Consider the following 23,130-nt stretch of genomic DNA (forward strand, 5'->3'; position numbering starts at 1 on the left):
GAATGACCAATTACCTCAATGTACTTCCAGGAGAAGCAGACTCAAGTGTTTAGGTGTCATAACCATTAGTAACTTAGGCTGAGCAGGATGATTATATCTACAATAATGCATTACACCAGCTCTTTTTCCCCAGGGGCATCAATATGCTAATGAGAAAACTAATGAACAAACTTCATTTAGGTTTAATGTCTCTAAGAATGAAATTTCACAGATTTCAAGTTTTCTTATGAACAGTTTAATAAAAATATATTTCTAAGGTACCCTTCCAAACTTTACCGAGGAGGCAGTCCCCAATCTGTAGGAAAACCATCATAAGACCCAGGAGACAAAGGTAAAAATTTTTCCCACCTGCATTTTTAGAGAAGAAACTAACCAATTCTTCACATCTCTCTCATTGCCCTAGAATTGAAGCAACTGCTTCTGGCAGGGCTTATGAGCAGCTCACCATGGACTGTCACATCCCATGGAGAAATTAATTGGTTTTCATCACTTTATTTCAAAGTTTCTGCTTAATCCCAAACTAGAGATTGCATATTTTATAAAGCAAATGGCTTAGAGTTTACTCCTTTGTAATGAAGTAATAATCAGTTAAGATTGTGAACATTTAATATCTTTGTTTTATTATTTAATTTAGTTTTAACAATTAAAGAAAATTGGAGATTCTGACAAATATTCTACCCTCCTATGTTAGGTGGGGCCAGTACCCTGACTCTCAGGAGGCAAGGTCTGTGAACCTCATGCCAAATAGCTACGTGAGCAAATAGTGAGATAAACAAGCCATTTGTGGAGACAGAGGTGGAGCTGGGCTTGGTTAGGAATGAATCAGGCCATCCCACAGAGTGGGTGTCTCCTTCCCAAGTTGCTTTCCAGGGCACAATTAAAACCCCTATAAAAAGCCCAGCTCCCAGTTACCCAGTACACTTGCCTGTGGTATCAGCGAGCACTCGACTTCTTCCTCTGGTGAAGTGGGTAAGTCCCATTCTGTGGGATCGTGGTCTTCTTTATGATTCTCCATTTTTATGGCTATTTCAGATGTTGGGATATGGGGGGAGGTTCTATGTGCCAGAAGGTATCAGTATTTTGCAGGGATAAATAAACTTTCACTAACTCTATCCCATCTTCTTATGGTTGGAGCCATCACTTGAACTGAAGCATGACCTTCTCCGTGGGCTCTGAACTCTATACTTTTACACATCAAGGATGATCATGTGTCGCTCTGATAGGGTTCATCTTCCTAAAAACTGCTATCTCAAAAGTTTGCCAGCCCTCTGTTCTCTTTTATATTGGTTCTACCTAATATGGGCCATCTTCATACAGTCACAGCACTTAAGATATTGGAGTTGAGAAGTACATAAAGAAGTCAGCTAGATGAACTACTACACTTATCCCACCAGCAAAGCCATTCCATATATTCTTATAACATTGATCTACTGCTGGCTAATGTTTTATAAAAAGCCAAGATTCCAATGATGCATTTGGGTTTAACAAAACCAATATCATTCACAGTTTTCTGGATTCAGTTTGGTTTAGAAAGGACCTCTCAGAAGCTTTCAATACTTCAATAACCAAATATCTGTACTATATCTGAGTTGAGGCAGGTAATATACAGTCTCTGTTTTCTGCATGTGTGTATCTGAATGTTACAATGCCATCTTTTGACTAGGAAGAAGTACTATTTAATCTTAGAATTGCTGACTTACGAATTATATTCTATAAGAGTTCCTAAATCCTTTATGGACTGTAATGTTGAGGAATCATTCATATTCCTTTTTCATTGTTCTATTTTCTACCAACTGTTTTGCTGACATGGCCTCTATCCACTTTAAGATACTCTCAAGTCTTCCTTCACCTTTTGACTTTTACCTGTCCTCTTTGCTCAACTTTAAAGGAAGGTGTGTAGAACTATATGAAATTTTAATTTCTGCACTCCTCTCTTTATTTTCTACTCTGAAATACGGTGGAGAGTTGGAAGAAAGAGAGAAGAAAAGGACGTAGATAATCCACATTGGGTATACAATCAAAAGCTGACAACAGGATATTCTGAAGATGATTCCCTGGCTTGGAATTTCTCAGGATCACTCTTTCTCTTTCTGATACAATATTCAAAGATTAAAATGCTCTGAAAGTCCAGGTTAAAAATACTGCTATAAATTCAAATTATTTAGGGATCTGCCTGAAATAGTGTGAGTGAAGCCTTCCCAAGAGCAGAAACGGGATTTGGATTCTGGATCTTATTTTATTGTTCTAGGTTTACTTGAACTTGAAGGAAAGAAAAAAATGTCTCCACTTCTGAGAAGCATCTGTGACATCACTGAAATTTTCAATCAATATGTCTCTCATGATTGTGATGGAGCAGCATTAACTAAGAAAGACCTGAAGAACCTCCTTGAAAGGGAATTTGGAGCTGTGCTTCGGGTAAGAACTAACAAGAAAATGAGATCTATTGACTTGAGGCTATGAGATTTATTCTCAGAGGAGATCAGAGCAAGGAATGGTGGCTTTATATTCATTTTACACCACAACAGGTCTACACCACATCCCCCATTCATTTCTGAGTCAAAAGGTACTTACTTGACATTGTAGTCTGAATAATAAAGTATTTCATGTACTTGATGGCATGGCCAGGTGAATGAGCTCTTCATGGGACATTACCACAAAAGATGTCAAATCAAACTAGACTTGGAGGAACTTAAATTTGTTTCCAAATTTCAAAACTGAGATCAGCCTGATCTCTACGAAAATGGTGCTACCCGTAAATGTTTTGTTCTGTTTTCTAATATGGAATAGAAACCAAATCAAGAATACTGGCTGCTTCAGACAGAAATGGCTACTGCAAATCTTTATAAATTTCTATTGTATCTCTCTCAAGGATGAGTTCATTCTTTCTCAATTAAAGAGAACTTGTGTTATTCTTTCTTGATGTTGAGCAGTTTTGCTAATTTTACACACAAGTTCACGATGCTGTTTTGAATCTTCACCTCAAGCTCTGCCTGTAAGGTAAGTAGGCTTACCTGCTATTCTACTTTGTGTCTCTCTTCCTGCATTCTTCAGTTTGATCAGCACTAAATTATGAGATGTAAAAATTTCAAACGAATATATGCTTTAAAGTGAGGGTTCACATTTTACATGGGGACAAGACTTGATACACACTGGACATTTTTCTAATTGCTCTGAATGTCTCTTGAATGTCACCATAGCATAAAATATATCATGTGTGAATACAATTTTACCACCTGTAAACAGTGCATTGTAAAATTTTTGTTTTCACCATTTTTATAGAGACCACATGACCCCAAGACGGTAGATCTGATCCTGGAACTTCTGGACCGTGACTGTAATGGGCGTGTCGATTTCAACGAATTCCTCCTATTTATTTTCAAAGTGGCTCAAGCTTGTTACTATGCTCTCGGCCAGGCCACGGGGCTGGATGAGGAGAAGCGAGCCCGGTGTGACGGAAAGGAAAGCCTGTTACAAGATCGCAGGCAAGAAGAAGACCAAAGGAGATTCGAGCCCCGGGACAGACAACTGGAAGAAGAACCTGGGCAACGACGCAGGCAGAAGAGGCAGGAACAGGAGAGGGAGATCGCTGAGGGAGAGGAGCAAAGTGAGAAACAAGAGCGACTTGAGCACCGCGACAGGCAGCGCCGCGACGAGGAGCTGTGGCGACAAAGGCGAGAATGGCAAGAACAGGAAGAGCGCCGTGCAGAGGAAGAGCAGCTGCAGAGGTGCACAGGTCACGAAACTGAGGAGTTTCCAGACGAAGAGCAACAGCGAAGGCGGGAGCTGCAGGAGCTGAGGAGGGAGTGCCGCGAGGAGGAGCAGCAGCAAATGCGAGAGCGGCAAGAGAGAGTGCTCCAGGAGGAAGAAGAGAAAGAGTGGAGGAAGTGCGACAGAGTGCTCCGGAAGGATGAAGAGAAGCTGCAGGTAGAGGAGCCGCAACGGCAAAGAGAGCTCCAGGAGAAAAAAGAGCAGCTACAGAAGCTGGACCGTCAAGAGCTGAAGAGGGAGCGCCAGGAGGAAGAGCAGCAGCAGCAAAGGCTGAGGCGCGAGCAGCAGCTAAGGCGCGAGCAGGAGGAGAGGCGCGAGCAGCAGCTGAGGCGCGAACAGGAGGAGGAGAGGCTGGAGCAGCAGCTGAGGCGCGAGCAGGAGGAGGAGAGGCACGAGCAGGAGAGGCGTGAGCAGCGGCTGAAGCGGGAGCAGGAGGAGAGACGCGATTGGCTGAAGCGCGAGGAGGAGGAGAGGCACCAGCAGCAGGAGAGGCGCGAGCAAGAGGAGAGGCGCAAGCAGCAGCTGAAGCGCGAGCAGGAGGAAAGGCGCGAACTTTGGCTGAAGCTCGAGGAGGAGGAGAGGCGCGAGCAGCAGGAGAGGCGCGAGCAGCCACCAAGGCGGGAGCAGGAGAGGCGCGAGCAGCGGCTGAAGCGCCAGAAGGAGGAAGAGAGGCTCGAGCACCGGTTGAGGAGAGAGCAACAACTAAGACGCGAGCAGGAGGAGAGGCGCGAGCAGCTGCTGAAGCGCGAGGAGGAGGAGAGGCTCGAGCAGGAGGAGAGGCGCGAGCAGCGGCTGAAGCGCGAGCAGGAAGAGAGGCTCGAGCAGCGACTGAAGCGCGAGGAGGTGGAGAGACTCGAGCAGGAGGAGAGGCGCGAGCAGCGGCTGAAGCGCGAGGAGCGGGAGAAAGAGAGGCGCCAGCAGCTGCTGAAGCGCGAGGAGCAGGAGGAGAGGCGCCAGCAGCAACTAAGGCGCGAGCAGCAGGAAAGGCGCGAGCAGCGGCTGAAGCGCGAGGAGGAGGAAGAGAGGCTGGAGCAGCGGCTGAAGCGCGAGCGTGAGGAAGAGAGGCTCGAGCAGCGGCTGAAGCGCGAGCATGAAGAAGGGAAGCGCGAGCAGCGGCTGAGGCGCGAGCAGGTGCTGGCTGAGGAGGAGCAGGAACAGGCCTGGCAGCGGATTAAAAGCCGCACCCCCAAGTGGCAGTGGCAGCTAGAAAGCGAGGCCGACGTACGGCAAAGCAAAGTCTACTCGAGGCCCCGCAAGCAGGAAGAGCAGAGGCGCCGCCAAGAGCAGGAGGAAAAGAGGCGGCGCCGGGAGCGTGAGCTGCAATGGCAGGAGGAGGAACGGGCTCACCGGCAGCAGCAGGAAGAGGAGCAGCGCCGGGACTTCACATGGCAGTGGCAGGCGGAGGAAGAGAGCGAGAGGGACCGTCAGAGGCTGTCGGCCAGGCCCCCATTGCGGGAGCAGCGGGAGAGGCAGCTGAGGGTCGAGGAGCGCCAGCAGTGGGAACAACGGTTTCTCCAGGAGGAGGAGGAGAAGGAGCAGCGGCGCCGCCAGCGACGCGAGAGGGAGAAAGAGCTGCAGTTCCTGGAGGAAGAGGAGCAGCTCCAGCGGCGGGAGCGTGCCCAACAGCTCCAGGAGGAGGAGGACGGCCTCCAGGAGGATCAGGAGAGGAGGCGAAGCCAGGAGCAGCGCCGCGACCAAAAATGGAGGTGGCAACTAGAAGAAAGGAAGAGACGCCGCCACACGCTGTACGCCAAGCCAGCCCTAAGAGAGCAGCTGAGGAAGGAACAGCAGCTGCTGCAGGAGGGGGAGGAGGAGCTGCAGAGAGAGGAGCGAGAGAAGAGAAGGCGCCAGGAGCAGGAGAGACAATATCGCGAGGAAGAGCTGCTGCAGCAGGAGGAAGAGCAGCTGCTGAGAGAGGAACGGGAGAAAAGAAGACGCCAGGAGCGGGAAAGGCAATATCGGGAGGATGAGGAGCTGCAGCAGGAGGAAGAGCAGCTGCTGGGAGAGGAACGGGAGAAGAGAAGGCGCCAGGAGCGGGAGAAAAAATACCGCGAGGAAGAGAAGCTGCAGCAGGAGGAGGAGCAGCTGCTGAGAGAGGAACGGGAGAAGAGAAGACGCCAGGAGTGGGAGAGACAATACCGCAAAGACGAGCTGCAGCAGGAAGAAGAGCAGCTGCTGAGAGAGGAACGGGAGAAAAGAAGACGCCAGGAGCGGGAGAGGCAATATCGGGAGGAAGAGGAGCTGCAGCAGGAGGAAGAGCAGCTGCTGGGAGAGGAACGCGAGAAGAGAAGGCGCCAGGAGCTGGAGAGGCAATATCGGAAGGAAGAGGAGCTGCAGCAGGAGGAAGAGCAGCTGCTGAGAGAGGAACCGGAGAAGAGAAGGCGCCAGGAGCTGGAGAGGCAATATCGGGAGGAAGAGGAGCTGCAGCAGGAGGAAGAACAGCTGCTGAGAGAGGAACCGGAGAACAGAAGGCGCCAGGAGCTGGAGAGGCAATACCGCGAGGAAGAGGAGCTGCAGCAGGAGGAAGAGCAGCTGCTGAGAGAGGAACAGGAGAAAAGAAGGCGCCAGGAGCGGGAGAGGCAGTATCGGGAGGAGGAAGAGCTTCAGGACCAGGAGAGGAAGCGGCGATACCGGGATGAGGATCAGCGCAGTGATCTGAAATGGCAGTGGGAACCAGAAAAAGAAAATGCAGTTCGTGATAACAAGGTTTACTGCAAACGTAGAGAGAATGAACAGTTCCAGCAGTTGGAAGATTCCCAGGTGCGCGACAGACAATCCCAGCAAGATCTGCAGCACCTGCTGGATGAACAGCAAGAGAGGAGTCGCTGGCAGCAGCGCGACAGGCATTTCCCAGAGGAAGAACAGCTGGAGCGAGAAGAGCAAAAGGAAGCCAAAAGGCGCGACAGGAAGTCCCAAGAGGAAAAGCAGTTGCTGAGAGAGGAAAGAGAAGAGAAGAGACGCCGTCAAGAGACAGACAGAAAATTCCGCGAGGAGGAACAGCTGCTCCAGGAAAGGGAGGAACAGCAGCTGCGCTGCCAAGAGCGTGACAGAAAATTCTGCGAAGAGGAACTGCGCCCTCAGGAACAAGAGAGAAAATTCCTCGAGGAGGAACAGCGGCTGCGCCGCCAGGAACAGCAGAGAAAATTCATTAAAGAGGAACAGCAGCTGCGCCGCCAGGAGCGCGAGCAACAGCTGCGTCAGGACCGCGACAGAAAATTCCGCGAGGAGGAACAGCTGCGCCAGGAGAGGGAGGAACAGCAGCTGAGCCGCCAAGAACGTGACAGAAAATTCCGTGAAGAGGAACAGCAGGTGCGCCGCCAGGAACGAGAGAGAAAATTCCTGGAGGAAGAACAGCAGCTGCGCCGCCAGGAGCGCCAACAACAGCTGCGCCAGGAGCGCGACAGAAAATTCCGCGAAGAGGAACAGCTGCTCCAGGAAAGGGAAGAACAGCAGCTGCACTGCCAAGAGCGTGACAGAAAATTCCTGGAGGAGGAACAGCAGCTGCGCCGTCAGAAGCGCGAACAACAACTCCGCCACGACCGCGACAGAAAATTCCACGAAGAGGAACAGCTGCTCCAGGAAAGGGAAGAACAACAGCTGCAACGGCAAGAGCATCACAGAAAATTCCTCGAGGAGGAACCGCAGCTGCGCCGTCAGGAGCGCGAACAACAGCTGCGCCACGACCACGACAGAAAATTCCGCGAAGAGGAACAGCTACTCCAGGAAGGGGAGGAACAGCAGCTGCGCCGCCAAGAGCGTGACAGAAAATTCCGCGAAGAGGAACAGCAGCTCCGCCGTCAGGAACGAGAGAGAAAATTCTTCCAGGAGGAACAGCAGCTGCGCCGCCAGGAACTGGAGAGAAAATTCCGGGAGGAGGAACAGCTGCGCCAAGAGACGGAGGAAGAGCAGCTGCGCAGCCAAGAACGCGACAGAAAATTCCTAGAGGAAGAGCAGCTCCGTCAGGAAAGGGAAGAACAGCAGCTGCGCCGCCAGGAGCGCGACAGAAAATTCCTAGAGGAAGAGCAGCTCCGCCAGGAGAGGGAGGAACAGCAGCTGCGCCGCCAAGAGCGTGACAGAAAATTCCGCGAGGAGGAACAGCTCCGCCAGGAGAGGGAAGAACAGCAGCTGCGCCGCCAACAGCGTGACAGAAAGTATCGCTGGAAAGAGCAGCTCCAGCTTGAGGAACAAGAAGAGCAGAGGCTGCGGCAGGAGCGAGACCGGCAGTACCGGGCGGAGGAGCAGTTTGCCACGCAGGAGAAGAGTCGTCGTCAGGAACAAGAACTATGGCAAGAAGAAGAGCAGAAACGTCGCCAGGAATGGGAAAGGAAATTACGGGAAGAACACATCCGCCGCCAGCAGGAGGAGGAACAGAGGCGCCGCCAAGTCGGGGAGATACAATCCCAAGAAGTGAAGGGCCATGGGCGACTTCTGGAGCCCGGCACTCATCAGTTTGCCAGCGTCCCAGTGCGCTCCAGCCCTCTCTATGAGTACATCCAAGAGCAGAGATCTCAATACCGCCCTTAGGAGATGTTGCCAATATCCTGACACCTGCCAAAGCTTCGAGCACGGGAAAATGAGAAACACTGGGTACCAAGTGATAACTCAGATGTTTCTGGTTGTGGGAAAACTCTGTGATATTAGAATGTCTTTTCTTCCAAAATCTTAAACTACGCTCATTTTATGTACTTTGTACTCCTGCTTTTTATTCTTCCTCAAGTAGTTCTTTACTGCAAGATGTCTTTCTTTTGCTCTTTGATGCAGATGTGGTGTGCATTTAAAAAAATATATAAATCATTTAATTTGTTTAAGAAATTTTGTTTGAGGAACATTTTCATTTATTGCTTTCAGAAGAACAAGAATAATAGGATGATTTGAGATTCTAAACAATGGGTCTATTTGTTTAATGACTGACCCACCTTGTGGAAAGTGCAGATACTTTTAATGTTCAAGTTGCTATTTCTTCTTGAAGCTAAATTGATCATTGCCTCCAAACAGCATTTCCTCTTTTGTGGCATAATTAGCACAAATTCCAGGTAACTAAATTTTTATAACCCTTGAATAGTGCAGGGGAAGTGACCTCTGCATAAAAACTTTCTGTGAAATCAGCCCATTACTGGAAGAAATATGTTAAGAATAGGTTTAGCTTTGAAGATTTAGAATTCAAATTAAATTTTTTTTTACACTCAACTCCACTTAAACACATAATCTCATGAAGAAATAATGAGGTGTTTCTCAAACAACTTCAGAGTTCAAATTTTAAAACTATGTCTGTTATAGTCTATAGTGTTCATTCTACTTCCCCAAGTTTTGATGAGTTTGAGAATATTATGAACCTTTGTTAATTCTAGCTTATTAGAAGGAAGCTGCTCAGAATCCCATAAACATCTGTCTTACTCTAGGGCCAATAAGAGATCACATAGAGCATGTTGGGGGTGTAAAAGGGAAAAATGTGTGAACATAGGGGCAAATTTCTAGAGGCCTTTTGACAAGACCCATTTGCCCACAATCATCTGAGGCCTATTGATAATACCTTAGATATATTCTTGTTGAAATAATTGGACTGTGAAAAATTAATAATAAATGTCTGGCAAGTAACTACTTTTGTCTGTTTTAACTCTGCATGAATCATAACTCAAGATCTCATGGTCTGGAAACTAACACAAGTTCCCAATCACATAAGGGCGTTTTGTTACTTATCTATGTCCAAATATGAAAAAACAGGGGAGGGAATTCTTTGTTTTTCCCCAACCATTTTTTTTTTTTTTTTTTTTTTTTTTTGCAGTTAAGCTGAACTCTATTTCCATCCCCACACTGAGATTCTCTTCCAGAGTGCTTTTGTTCTTGACCCCATAGCTTTCTATGTCATTTCTTGCAGCGACTCACTGGTCATGACAAATACTGGTGCTCCCAATATTTGTTAATATTTCCTTTAGAGAATGCAGCAGCTTCTTAGTCTCTGATGTCTGATGAGCCAATGATAGAAAATGGCCTGAAACTTCAGATCAGCACTATAAAAACTGTAGATGTCCTGTTAATTTAAGCAACATAATCCATGAGGTGACTGAGTCAGAAGATAATAATAATCAGGCTGAAGTATCAAATTATTATCTTGTTAGATAATAATTTATTAGATAATAATAAACACCCCTGTGCTGCCTGCTGGATTCTTATATTTAGTATTCACAGTTTACTAACTAGAAATGAGCCCAAGAAGGCCCTGATCAAAACAATATCATTTCTAAGATCATGATGAGAAGATGCCCTAAAGTTATAGTCACTCAACATTTTGATCAGTGGTGGAGACAAGCTAAGCTTATAGCACCTGCGTATCATTCTGATAGAGGAAGATGGCATTTTCTTCAAGAAGCACAGCCTCTCTCTCTCTCACTTTAACAAATGGCAGATGCCCACCAAAGACATAACCTGGGAATCCCCTGACATTGTGTTGGAATTTCATCTCTTTCAAATGATTTCTAACTGCAAAACTATTTTTCCCCTAAAGTACACTCTTTTTCTTACTTAAGGACCTTCAAAGAAATTCTGGAAGAGCTTCACTGACTTTCCTCAGGATCCTCTATGGGTACTCATTCAAGAGCCTCCTTATAAATGCCCAGCCCCAGGATACCACTGAAATATACACTTCATCAGCTAAGCTACAGTTTAACAATGATAATTATGGTAAAAATAAGCAAAGCCCTGGGGACTTGTAGCACCTTACAAGAAGGTAAAGCCAATTTCCGAAGAAGAAAGTATTGTTTCATCACAGTTATAATAACATGTAGTTTAAAAAAAATGTGTCAGCCAGCCCATGCCCTCTAGTTGTTATTTTAGCATGCTGGCAGGAGAACATGCAGACCAAGCCTCCTGCTCCACCTGAATAATGCACATGCATTTGCAGAACCTGGAGGCTGTTGGGCAATTGCCTACTTAATTATAAACTGGGAACTCTATTAGCATCACTTAGGCTGCTGCTGGGGAATATAATCAAGAGTTTAATATGCAGTGATGGAAAAGCTGGTCTCTATGTGTTGTTGTGACCTCCCCACCCCCACAGAGGTTCATGTGTTGAAGTCTTAACCCTCAGTACCTCAGAATGTAATCATATTTGAAGATATGGTATTTATAGAGGTAATTAAATTAAAATGAGGTTGTTAGTTTGGGCCCTAATCCAATATGACTGATGTCCTTATAAGAAGATGAAATTTGTACACAAACATGAACAGAGAGAAGATGATGTTAAGATACAGGGAGAAGATGGCCGTCGACAAGCTAAGGATATAATCCTAGAACAGATCCTTCCCTCATGGCCCTCTGAAGAAACCAGCTCAGGCAACACCTTGATCTTGGACTTCTAGATCCCAGAATTGTGAGAAAATAAATTTCCGTTGTTCAAGCCACCTAGTCTATGGTACCTTGCTGTGACAGCCCTAGCAAACTAATACAATATGTATCAGTAAGATGGCATTATGTTGCTAGGTAAGCTTATCTGTATCATGATGATCATTATCCTTTGACATTGTGCAAGCAGGTTCTGGTTGCTCAAATATAAATCGTTTTCCCATTAAATCTGCCATAATTTATATGGTAGAGTAGAAGGAATGCTACAAGGAATCAAAAGCCTTGGGTTTATTCATTTATTCACTCAATAAGTATTTATCGAGCTCCTGCTATGTGCCAGGCATTGTTCCAGGCAATATACATACAATGGCTTGTTTCTTCACTTTACTATCTGTATGTCCTTGTCCAAGCCACTTAAGGTTTCTGGGCCTTCATTATTTTGTATTTAAAACTATGAGGCTGGAATAGCTATCACCGAGGTTATTCTCAGGACTGAAAATAAAATTATTTTAATACCAAAATTCAGCTTGTTCAATAGAAACTCTCAAAGAAACTCAAATAATGCCTAACATCAACTTCTACCTTTAGCTAACACACAAAAAAAAGGAAAAAATAAATGACTGATGAAAGTGATTATCAGAGCCTAGTTCCGGCTTCAAAGATCTTCCCTTTCTGCCCAATCACCTCTGAAATTCCCTCCATTTGTCTCCCAAACCCCTTCCCAGGATCCCCTCCTATCATCCCACGTTTATTCACTGAGGGAAAATACCCTAAACCTACCCCATTTTCTTTGACCCTGGTACTATCAAAGATCACTGTCCCTCTATTTATGAACTTGACGTATACATTTAATTATTCTGTTTCTTTTCTGAAGAGAAAACTAAACTGAGTTCTAGAATTGGGTCCCACTCAAACAAATTCAGTAGTCAGTATTTAAGTACTGTAAGTACCCATCTCTGCTCCATCTTCTGCACTAATTGCACATTGCTAATATTTGCATTAAGTCATGGTAATTATAAGTTTTTTTTAGCAAGTATACTCTGTCAAATACTATAATCTACACAATATGTAATAAGCACTTTTCCCTTGTTAGTAAAGAGCTGACAGTCACATGCAATAATCTGAAACTAACCCAAAAGATAGATTTTTGAGCAGATTATCATTTTCTGAACCCTTAAAACATCCATGACAAGAATTCAAACAACAAAAGATTTTTAAAATCTGATTTGTCACCACTCTTCTTTTAAAAAAAATAGTGTGGCAATTTCTGTAAGATAAAATCCAAGATTTTCAGTTTGGAATTTAAGGCCCTCCACTATTTAGTGTCAATCCACCTTTTAAACCCTGGCTCCCATGATAATTTCTGCAGCCAAGCATGTGTTCAAACCAGACTAGTCTATTTGTTGTCATTATGGTGCCTTATGATTGTCTTTACTTCAATGATTTATTGGCATACTTTTATCTATTTGGAGTGCTTCTCTCCTTCCTGGCTATCTGGACAATTTCTATGCAGTTTATAAGACCGAGGCTGAGTCCCACTTCCTCCCTAAAATCTTTCCCTAATCACCCTGACACACAATGATCTCTCTCTTCATTGAGATTCTAAGACAAACATCTATTATCTTCACTACCCACTAATTGGTTACAATATTTTGCCTTAGTTGGCTTCATACTTTTTTTTATTTCAGTAAGTTTTTGGGGAACAGTTGGTGTTACTGGATGGAGTTTTGCTCTTGTTGCCCAGGCTGGAGTGCAACGGCATGGTCTGCGTTCACTGCAACCTCCGCCTCCCAGGTTCAAGCGATTCTCCTGTCTCAGCCTCTCGAGTAGCTGAGATTACAGGCGCCCACCATGCCCAGCTAATTTTTGTATTTTTAGTAGAGATGGGGTTTCATCATATTGATCAGGCTGGTCTCAAACTCCTGACCTCAGGTGATCCGCCCGCCTCGGCCTCCCAATGTGCTGGGATTACAGGCATGAGCCACCACGCCCAGCCAAAGCTTTCCTAACTTCATGCTAAAATATGACTCAAGGACTCATGAGAATTAGATGCACAATGCAGACACTCAATAGATACATATTAAATGAGTGAACTAATATATCCTTTATAGCTCTTTTCTGTTGAGGGTCTCTATTGCCTATCTGTGAAATATGCAGCCCTCCCTTCTGAATATTGAATCCCTAAGTCCTTTCTTGTATCTTGAAAATTCCTCAACCTTGGGCATTACTGAGGCATTATTTCTTCTCCATCTATTTTAAGTTCTAGCAGCGCTCTCTTACAGTGAGCGCTGGTCTTAGCATCTGTCAGTGCCCCTTAGTGGGATGAGAATGCAGGTGTAGGTGGAGGGAAAGATGAGTTCTTGTCCCATGTATTGTTGGGGTTTGGGTGCAGTGAGAAACAGAAGTGAGATTTTAACTCCAGGTTGTGGCTGGTTTTCTCATGCACTTGAGTTCAAATGCAATTCATTACTATGAGGATTATTTTCCTTATGAAAGCCTCGTTTTCTGGTATATATGTGTCAGTTTTATTCCTCCTATTAACATTACTCTGACCCTATTTCTTATGAAATAATAACCTTGGTCTTATGCTAAGAGTACACTTGCCTCCCTTTTTCCCTGGAGCACCTTACAAAATGTCTTCACATTTGCTCTTTTTTTTTTTTTTTTTAACAGGGTCTCGCTTTGTCACCCAGGCTGGAGTGCAGTGGCATGATCTCTGCTCACTGCAACCTCCGCCTCCCGGGTTCAACAGATTCTTGTGCCTCAGCTTCCCGAGTAGCTGGGATTACACCTGGCTAATTTTTGTATTTTTAGTAGAGACAGATTTTGCCATGTTAGCCAGGCTGGTCTCGAACTCCTGGCTTCAAGTGATATGCCCACCTCGGCCTCCCAAAGTGTTGGGATTACAGGCATGAGCCACTGCACCCGGCCACATTAGCTTTAATATGTGGATCATGACCAAGTCAATTCCCAGGTTTCATCCCTGACCGTATGTAAAGAGGAGATGAGTAGAAGTAGGCTAGTGAGATGAATTTCACACCATCTTGCTACGAATGCAATGGTCAGAGAAGCTCAGAGTTAATAACAACAGAAATATCTAACTCAGTTTAGCAGGGCCAGCAAAGTCTTCCCTAAGGTAACTGGTGTTAAAGCTGAAACCTGAGGATAGGGAGGAAGTTACCCTGGTAAAGAGGAAAAGAAAGTGAAATTAAGTCCGGAGGCAAGAGAAAGCACTTTGGGTTCAAGGAAGTCAGCATTAAATCTGATTAGAACCTAGAATACCAAGAGATAGATGGAAAACATGAAATTAGCAAGGTTTATGAGGGCCTTGCAAACCATATTAAGTTTATCTTGAGGGCAACAAAAAATCATTATCATTTTAAGCAGCGCAGTGATTAACGAGATTGACAATTTATGAGGATCACTCAGGCTGCAGTGTGGAGAATGGGTTGGAGACGGTCACAACGGAAACAAGGAAAACATTAGAATGCTATTACATTAGTTCCATAAGAGACAATGATGGCCCAGCTAGGATAATGGGGGTGGGGAAAGAGAGCAATGAATACATTCGAGAATTAAAATCAGTAGGAGTTGGTAATATATTGAAGGGATGATGGAGAGAAGGAGATAAAAGATGATATTAGATTTATAGTTGGGGAAACTGAGTGGATAGTGGTGTCATTACTGAGATGAAAGCACAAAGGAGGCTCACTGTAGTGAGGGGAGATGACAAATTCAGTTTTACCTACATTGAGTTGGAGGTGCCTTTGAGACTTCAAAAACTGATATCTTTTTGGCAATTGGTTTCGTGGGTCTGGAGTTCAGGTAATAGGTTTGGATTTTATATATAAATGGAAAATATCAAGATATCAATAGTAATCAAAGCCATAGAGTAGATGAGATTATTCAGGACATACAGGAAGAAAAAATGGAGAACTGACCGGGTGCAGTGGCTCATGCCTGTAATCCCAGCACTTTGGGAGGCCAAGGTGGGCAGATCACCTGAGATCAGGAGATCGAGACCAGCCTGGCCAACATGGTGAAACCCCGTCTCTACAAAAAATACAAAAACAATTAGCCAGGCCTGGTGGCCTGTGCCTGTAGTCCTGGCTACTGGGGAGGCTGAGGCAGGGGAATCACTTGAACTCAGGAGGTGGAGGTTGCAGTGAGCCGAGACCACACCACTGCACTCCAGCCTGGGCAACAGAAAGAGACTCGGTATCGGAAAAAAAAAAAAAGATGGAGAACTAGTCTAACTAGTCTAGGACAGACCCTGAGGAACAGAAACATTTTTTAAAATGGCAAAAGTTAAAAAAAAAAAAAACTAACTAACTAAAAAGGAGAATTGAAAGAAGCAGTCAGAGAGGTAGATCGAAAACCAGGTATGTATGGTGTCACAAAAGCTAGGAAAGAACATGCTGCAAGAAAGAGGAGGTAATTATCATCAAGTATTTCTGAGAAGCCCATAAGATAAGTGCTGAAAAGCACCTGATGATTTGGTAATATGGTGGTCAGTGACGGTCAATGGAATGGGTTGAGGAATACAGGGAAAATAAGTAGAAACATAAAAAGATAAATTTTTCAAGAATACTAACTATGGCCAGGAATGATGGCTCACGCCTGTAATGTCAGCACTTTAGGAGGCCGAGGCGGGCAGATCACCTGACAACAAAGATGCTACCTGACAACAATAATTTCCTCCTTCTAAGAAGAATGTCAGCAGTTTGAGACCAGCCTGGCCAACATGGTAAAACCCCATCTTTACTAAAAATACCAAAAAAAATTAGCTGGGCATGGGAGCAGGTGCCTGTAATCCCAGCTACTTGGGAGGCTGAGGCAGGAGAATCACTTGAACCCAGGAGGCAGAGGTTGCAGTGAGCCAAGACCATGCCACTGCACTCTAGCCTGGGTGACAGAAAGAGACTCCATCTCAAAAAAAAAAAAAAGAATACTAACCATGAAGGGGAGGAGAAATGTCAAGTGGGGTTGTGTGCACAAGGCAGGATTTAGCAAAATGAGCAAGACTTGAGTATATGTAAATGTTAACAGGAAAGAACCAATAAAGAGAGACTGAAGTATAGAAAAGTGAGAGAATGATCAACATAGCAAGTTTCCCGAGAAGGCAGGAGAAGATAACATCCAGGGAGACAGATTATGCTTAGATGAACACTTTTCTATGTAACAGAAAGAAAACATGAATGCAAATAAATGCCAGCAAGTTTGTGATTCCATGAAAGTTTAGGAATTTTGATTTGTTGATTTTTCTTTTCTTTTGTTAATTTTTTATGTCAATAGCTTTAGGGATACAAGTGGTTTTTTGTTACAGGAATGAATTATATAGTGCTAAAGTCTAGAATTTTAATGCACCAGCCACCTGAGTAGTATATGTTATACCCAGTAGGTAGTTTTTCATTCCTCACCCTCCTTACTTCCTCCCTGCTTCTGAGTTTCCAGTGTCCATTATACTACTCTGTATGCTTTTGTGTACCCATAGATTAGCTCCCACTCATGAGTGGGAACACGTGGCATTTGGTTTTCAATTCCTGAGTTAACTCACCCAGAATAATGTCCTCCAGTTCCATCCAAGTTGCTGCAAAAGACATTATTTCATTCTTCTTTATGGCTGAGTAGTATTCCATGGTATGATTTTTATTTTCTTTATAAAATAAAGAAACGAGACCACCTTTTAAGAGTGAGAAGGGAGAGGAAGGGGTCAAATAATTCAAGAGAGTAGAGATGGTTTAAAATAACTGTTGCAGAACACAGAAAACTAACCATAGAAGCTGCATGATCACCAAAAAGTGAGTTTCCGTTTGAAGTTAGAAATTATGAATTTGTCATGGCACCAATGTATTCAGCTGTGGGACTTTTCTCCAGCCATGCTCAGCAGCACAGATGCAAAAAACAGAGTGAGACCCAACCAGGGCTGAGATTTTTTCCTGGCAGGTGTGACTGAAAGATAAACAGGGAAAGGGAACTGAGGATACCAGCAAGAAATGGGTCTGTTGAAGTAATGGACCATGAAATCTGTATCAGTCAGGGTTCTCTAGAGAAACAGAATCGCTTTCATATAAAGAGTGTGTACATATAAAAAGAGCTTTAAGGAATTTGTTTGCCCAATAACAAAGGCTGGCAAGTCCAAAATCTGCAGGGTGGGCTGGCAAACTTAAGACCGAGGGAAGAGCCAATACTGCAGTTCAAGCCCAATAGTCATCTGTTTGCAAAATTTCCTCCTACTAACGAGGATGTCAGTCTTTTATTGTTTTTTCTATTCAAGCTTTAAACTGACTATATAAGGCCTACCCACATTATGGAGGCAATCCTCATTATTCAAAGTCCAGATATTTAAATGTTAATATCATCCAAAAACACCCTCACAGAAACATCCAGAATAATGTTTGACCACATATCTGGGCACTGTGGCCCAGCCAAATTGACAAATAAAATTGACCATTACAGGATCTAAGCATGGAAAAAAAAAGTGAATACAGTCAGAGACTGAAAGATAAATGTGTGGACTGTGGGTTCCAAAGAGACAGAAAGTGCAGTGTATTGAGAATCAGCAAATTGAGAATCAGCTTTAAGGAGAGGAGGCAGTGGAAAACAATTGTGAAAACTAAAGGTATTATTCCACTCACTAGACGGTCTGCTCAGCATCTCTGGAGAGTTGACAGTGAAAGGCTTTCCCAGACAAACCCAGTCTCCAAAAACTGGAATAGTACTCACTTCTTCAAATGCATAGAGCACCACATAGACACAAGGATCAAGAACATTCAAGGAAACATGACATCACCAAAGGGACAAAATAAAGCACCAGTCACGAATCCTAAAGAAATGGAGGTGTATGAACTACCTGACAAGGAATTCAAAATAATTTTTAAGGAGGCTTGGTGAACTTCAAGAAAATACAGTGAAACAATTAAATGAAATGAGAAAAGCAGTAAATGACCAAAACAAGAAATCTAACAGACAGATTTGCATTATAAACTTATTATTACAGAGGTGGAGGTGATTCCAAGTAATGATAAGTTCCAGGGTAACATATAACAAAATAATACTTCTTTACAAAATGGTTAGACCAATATTTTTCCCTACCATTTTTTCTAGACGTTTAAAATACTGATTGGCCCACTAAATATATTTGTAACCAGTGTAGAGTGGAACAGATTCATGAGCTTTTAGAGCTTGGAGGGGACTTGTTATTAACTGAATGCTTGTATCCCTTCAAAACTCATCCCTAACCCCCAGTGTGAAAGTATTAGGAGCTGTGGCCTTTGGGGGTGATTAAGTTATGAGTGTGGAGCCCTCATGAATAGAATTTATGCAGTCTTAATAAGGATCCCAGAGAGTTCTTCCACCATGTGAGGATACAGACAGAAGATGGTCATTTATGAACCAGGAAGCATACCAGGTTCATAGGTGGACATCTGTGAACCAGAATTTAACCATGCTGGCACCCTGATCTCAGATTTCCAGTTGCCAGAACTGTGAGAAATAAATTTCTGTTATTTGTAAGCCACCCAGTCTTTGGTACTTTGTTATGGCAGCCTGGGCTGACTAAGTGAGGATTCTGGTTATTAACAGGGAGGTAACAGTATAACAGAAAGAATTCAGTTGTTGGAGTCATGAAAACCCAGTCAGTTTACATAATATATTTAAGCTTCAGTTTCCTTATAATAATCCATAATTATCAGGATTATGAAGAGTAGAAATAATGTATGCAAAATATAAGGTAAGTAGTCAATAAATGAGATTACTATTATCTAGCCCATCCACTTCAGTTTTCATGAGGATACTACATCTACAGAAGTAAAGATTCAAATTTATAGAACTAGAAATAGGAATAAGTCTAGTTATTTTAATTCTGGTGTCTTTCATTTTAGTATACTTCTCTCAAACTTTTTTCACTAAACAAATATTTATTGAGCACTTAATATGTTTCAGGCACCGGGCTGGTGATATAACTGTGATCAAGGTAGACATAGTCCCAGCCTTCCCATGGTTGTTAATTCAGCAGAATGCACTACAAACCAAACATTTTTGCTAAATGTTTTTACAGATGTTACTTCATGTAATTAACATTACAATTCTGGAATTCTGGACAATGTTATCCCCCTTCCCCATTTCTGAATAAGGAAATCAAACTCAGAATAGTTTAGAAACTTGTCTAAGATTAGATAATTACTGAAGTTCAGAGGTAGATCCATATGGACTTCCCCATTTGTTCATTCAACAGTTATTTCTTGGTCACCTAATAGGCATTGAAAGAATTCCTGTAATATGGACATAAATACACTGTACATGTTGATTATACAAGGGCCTCAATATGCTATTAAGTGCTTGCACAACTCATGAAAACATTTTTCTACTTATACACAAAATGATATGGTAGCTATAACAAACATCAACCATTTCATTTTCAAAACTGTGCTTGTTAAAAAGGACCTTTTAAGAAGGGATAATTTGGAGAAGACTATGGCTCTTTAAAAGTTTGATTACAGTGTGCACAAAGATTTAACTACAAGATATTCATCATACCATGACTCATAATAGTGAAAAACTGGAAACAAGATATCAAAAAAAGGATGGTTACATATTCTGTAGTATATTTGTAGAATGAACTGCTATGTACATATCAAAACACGTAGAAAGATACTTAATGTACTAAAAATCTGTTCATCTTATAAAACAAAGAAAATTACAAACTTATATGAACAGAATGATTTCAGTTTTGTAATAGCAATCTGAGAGAAAATGAGAAAAAATATATGCACAAAATGTAAACACTGGTGATATATGGATGATAAGTGGTAGAGGTGGGTTTTGAACCAAGATTGTCTAATTCTAACTCAAGTGGTTTGTTTTTTCATTATATTTCTTCTAGAAAAGCTAATTACCACAAATAATCTATAATTCAGTCTCTCCCTCCAGGTATTTAAAATGCAGTTGGGAAGATAAGGTTTGCACACATAAAATGCTTATTAAGTAAGGATAGTTGATAAATGTTAATTTCTCTTCTGTATATTCTGTAATAGGTATTCATAAAATCAAAAAATTATTATATTAAACTAATTCAGAATATGAATAACATATAAAATAGTATAGAAAAGCTTACCATAAAAATGAATAAATAAATAAGTGTCCTGCTCCACATTTCTTCAACCCCAGTCCCATTCCCCAGAGGAAAAGCTCTCTTTAAATGTTTTATGTTTGTTCTTCTGGCAGCAACCTCTGAGAGTAAAAATTACCAATTTTAAATGATATCTCCAGTATGTCAGGCAAGGATTTAAATCACTTATACACTACCTCGCTTCTCTTTAACTCAATGTTTGATGTTTTTATTTTTTCAATTTTGTTACTTATCTAATTCTAAATAATATACTTATTTTGCTTTTTCCCTCAACTTTTGACAGTATCACTTACATTTTTATATTTCTAATACAAGCAAATATGCCATATTTTTTCCATGGTCAGATGCTAATATTTGATGATATGGTTTGGCTGTGTCCCCACCCAAATCTCATCTTGAATTGTAGCTCCCATAATCCCCATGTATAGTGGGAGGGACCTGGTGAGAGGCAATTGAATCATGGGGGTGGGTTTTCCTATGCTGTTCTTGTGATAGTGAATAAGTCTCATGAGATCTGATGGTTTTATAAAGAGCAGCTGCCCTGAACATGTGCTTTTGCCTGCCTCCATGTAAAATGTGCCTTTGCTCCTCCTTTGCCTTCCGCCATGATTGTGAGGCCTCCCTAGCCATGTGGAACTGTGAGTCCATTAAACCTCTTTTTTTTTTTTTTAATAAATTACCCAGTCTTGGGTGTTTCTTCATAGCAGTATGAAAATGGACTAATACACTAGGTAACCAATAAATATCTATATTGTGATATTGAGCATGTAGGCATAGAAGTAAGACTGCCTGAGAGCAAAAGCTGGATTTACCACTTACTAAATTTATAGCCTTGAGCAAGATAATTGACTATTCTTTTCCTCATTCTTGGTGTTCTAAAATGTGCAAGGATAAATCTAGTGAACATTTTGTGGCAGTCTCTAAGAAATATTCACCAATTCTTTGATAAATGTATTTCCATTTTTTTCCCATTTTATCTGTCCAAGTTTCTTATTACTTGAAAGTGGGATCTCTTAAGTTGATTATATATGTTTCTTCTTTTCTCCCACCTCTTATGTTTCTTTCTCTTTTTGTTGTACATTCTAAACTATATTGTCCAATAAGGTAGTCACTAGCCACATGTGGCTGCTTACATTTAAATTTTAATTAACAAATATTAACTAATATTAAAAATTTAACTCCTCAGTCACACTAGTCCCATTTCAAGTGCTTAGTAGCCATATATAGCTAGTGGCTACCATACTGGACAGTGCAAATATATAAAGTTCTATTGGATAACACTATTACAAAAGATTTTGTCAACTTTGTTTTTTTTTTAATTTTAGAAGTTATTTTGAATCTGAAAATACTTTTTTGTTCTCCAGTTGCCTCTTTTGCCTTTTGGTCTTGTCTCATTTGAACTCTTTGGAATACATTAATTAGAATTGTTTTTATTTATTTTAAATTGATAAACCAAAGTTGTATAAAAAAGTATTGTACTTGGATGATGGACACCCTAAATACCCTAACTTGACCACTATATGAATTTTGTTATATACATGTAACAAAATTTCACATGTACCCCATAAATTTGTACAAATGTTTTACAAAGAAGAAAAGACCTATTTAAATGAAAATAATAAGAAAAGTTTCATATATTTACAATGTACAATGTGATGTTTTGATACATGTATAGATTGTGAAATGATTAAATCAAGCTAATTAACACTTCCATCACCTCACATGCTTATCTCATTTAAAATCTACTCTCTATGAAATATTCAAGTATACAATATATTATTATTAACTATAGTCATCATACTGTAAAATAGATCTCCAGACATAATTCTCTTGTCTAACAGAAACTTTGTATCTTTTGGCCAACATCTCCTCATTTGCCCTTTCCACGCAGTCCCTGGTCACCACCATTTTACTCTCTGCATCTATGAGTTCAACTTATGAGATATGCAGTATTTATCTTTCTGTGCCTGGCTTATTTCACTTAGCATAATGTCCTTTAAGTTCATCAATGTTGTCCTAAATGACAGCATTTCCTTTCTTTTAAAGGCTGAATAGTATTCTATTGCGTGTGTGTGTGTGTATATATATATATCACATATATATATCACGTTTTCTTTATCTATTCACCCATTGATGGACACTTAGGTTGTGTCTGTATCTTGGCTATTGTGAATAGTGTGCTGCAGTGAACATGAGAATGCAGATATTTCTTTGACATACTGATTACATTTCCTTAGGATATATAGCCAGAAGTAAAATGCCAGGGGTTAATATACAAAATATATAAGGAACTCAAATAACTCAATAGCAAGTAAACAATCCAATTTAAAAACAGTCAAAGGACCTGAATAGACATCTCTCAAAAGAAGATATACAAATAGCTAACAGGTTATTTGAAAAATGCTCAGCATCACCAATCATCAGGTAAATGCAAATTAAAACCACAATAAGATATCACCTCACACCTTTTTAAATGGCTAGTATCAAAAAGACAAAAGACAACAAGTTTTGGCAAGGGCATGAAGAAAAGGGAACCCTCATACACATTGGTAAATATGTAAAGTGGTACCATCATTATGGAAAACAGTATGGAAGCTCTTCAAAAAATTACAAATATTAATTAGAGTTTTTTAACTTTTCTTCTGTTATCTGAATTATTTCTATTTCCTCTAGGGTCAGTTTTTTTAAGTGCAATATTGTTCTTTCTCTTTCCAGCTGTTGACTTATTCATATGCTTAAATAGTCTTAGTTGCCCATTTATATCAATAAAAAGATCTGGTTTTTCCTGATTTGCATAAATAGGGCCATTTTTACACTAAGTAGAAATTTTGTGGCAGGTTTGGGGAAAAAGTCTTTCAATTTGCAAGTAAATGGCTATCAGGCTACAAACTTCC

At 41.9% G+C, this 23,130-nt stretch overlaps 1 protein-coding gene across 1 annotated transcript; it reads left to right on the forward strand.

Annotated features, from left to right (window-relative positions):
* Positions 1-939: 939 nt before the first annotated feature.
* TCHH (trichohyalin) lies at positions 940-9,363 on the forward strand. The gene is made up of 3 exons (XM_054479427.1): positions 940-969; positions 2,249-2,415; positions 3,280-9,363. Exons 2-3 carry the CDS (start codon positions 2,278-2,280, stop codon positions 8,290-8,292), a joined length of 5,151 nt encoding a protein of 1,716 aa, XP_054335402.1. The 5' UTR covers positions 940-969; positions 2,249-2,277; the 3' UTR covers positions 8,293-9,363.
* Positions 9,364-23,130: the final 13,767 nt, after the last annotated feature.

This window comes from Pongo pygmaeus, chromosome 1, assembly GCF_028885625.2.
Source record: "Pongo pygmaeus isolate AG05252 chromosome 1, NHGRI_mPonPyg2-v2.0_pri, whole genome shotgun sequence".
Classification (NCBI taxonomy): domain Eukaryota; kingdom Metazoa; phylum Chordata; class Mammalia; order Primates; family Hominidae; genus Pongo; species Pongo pygmaeus.

What these genes read in the sequence shown, in the direction of transcription:
- TCHH (XM_054479427.1), top strand. Translation starts at nt 2,278, where the DNA reads ATGTCTCCACTTCTGAGAAGCATCTGTGACATCACTGAAATTTTCAAT. An exon ending in AATTTGGAGCTGTGCTTCGG is followed by an intron (nt 2,416 to 3,279) that starts GTAAGAACTAAC and finishes CCATTTTTATAG; the next exon opens with AGACCACATGACCCCAAGAC.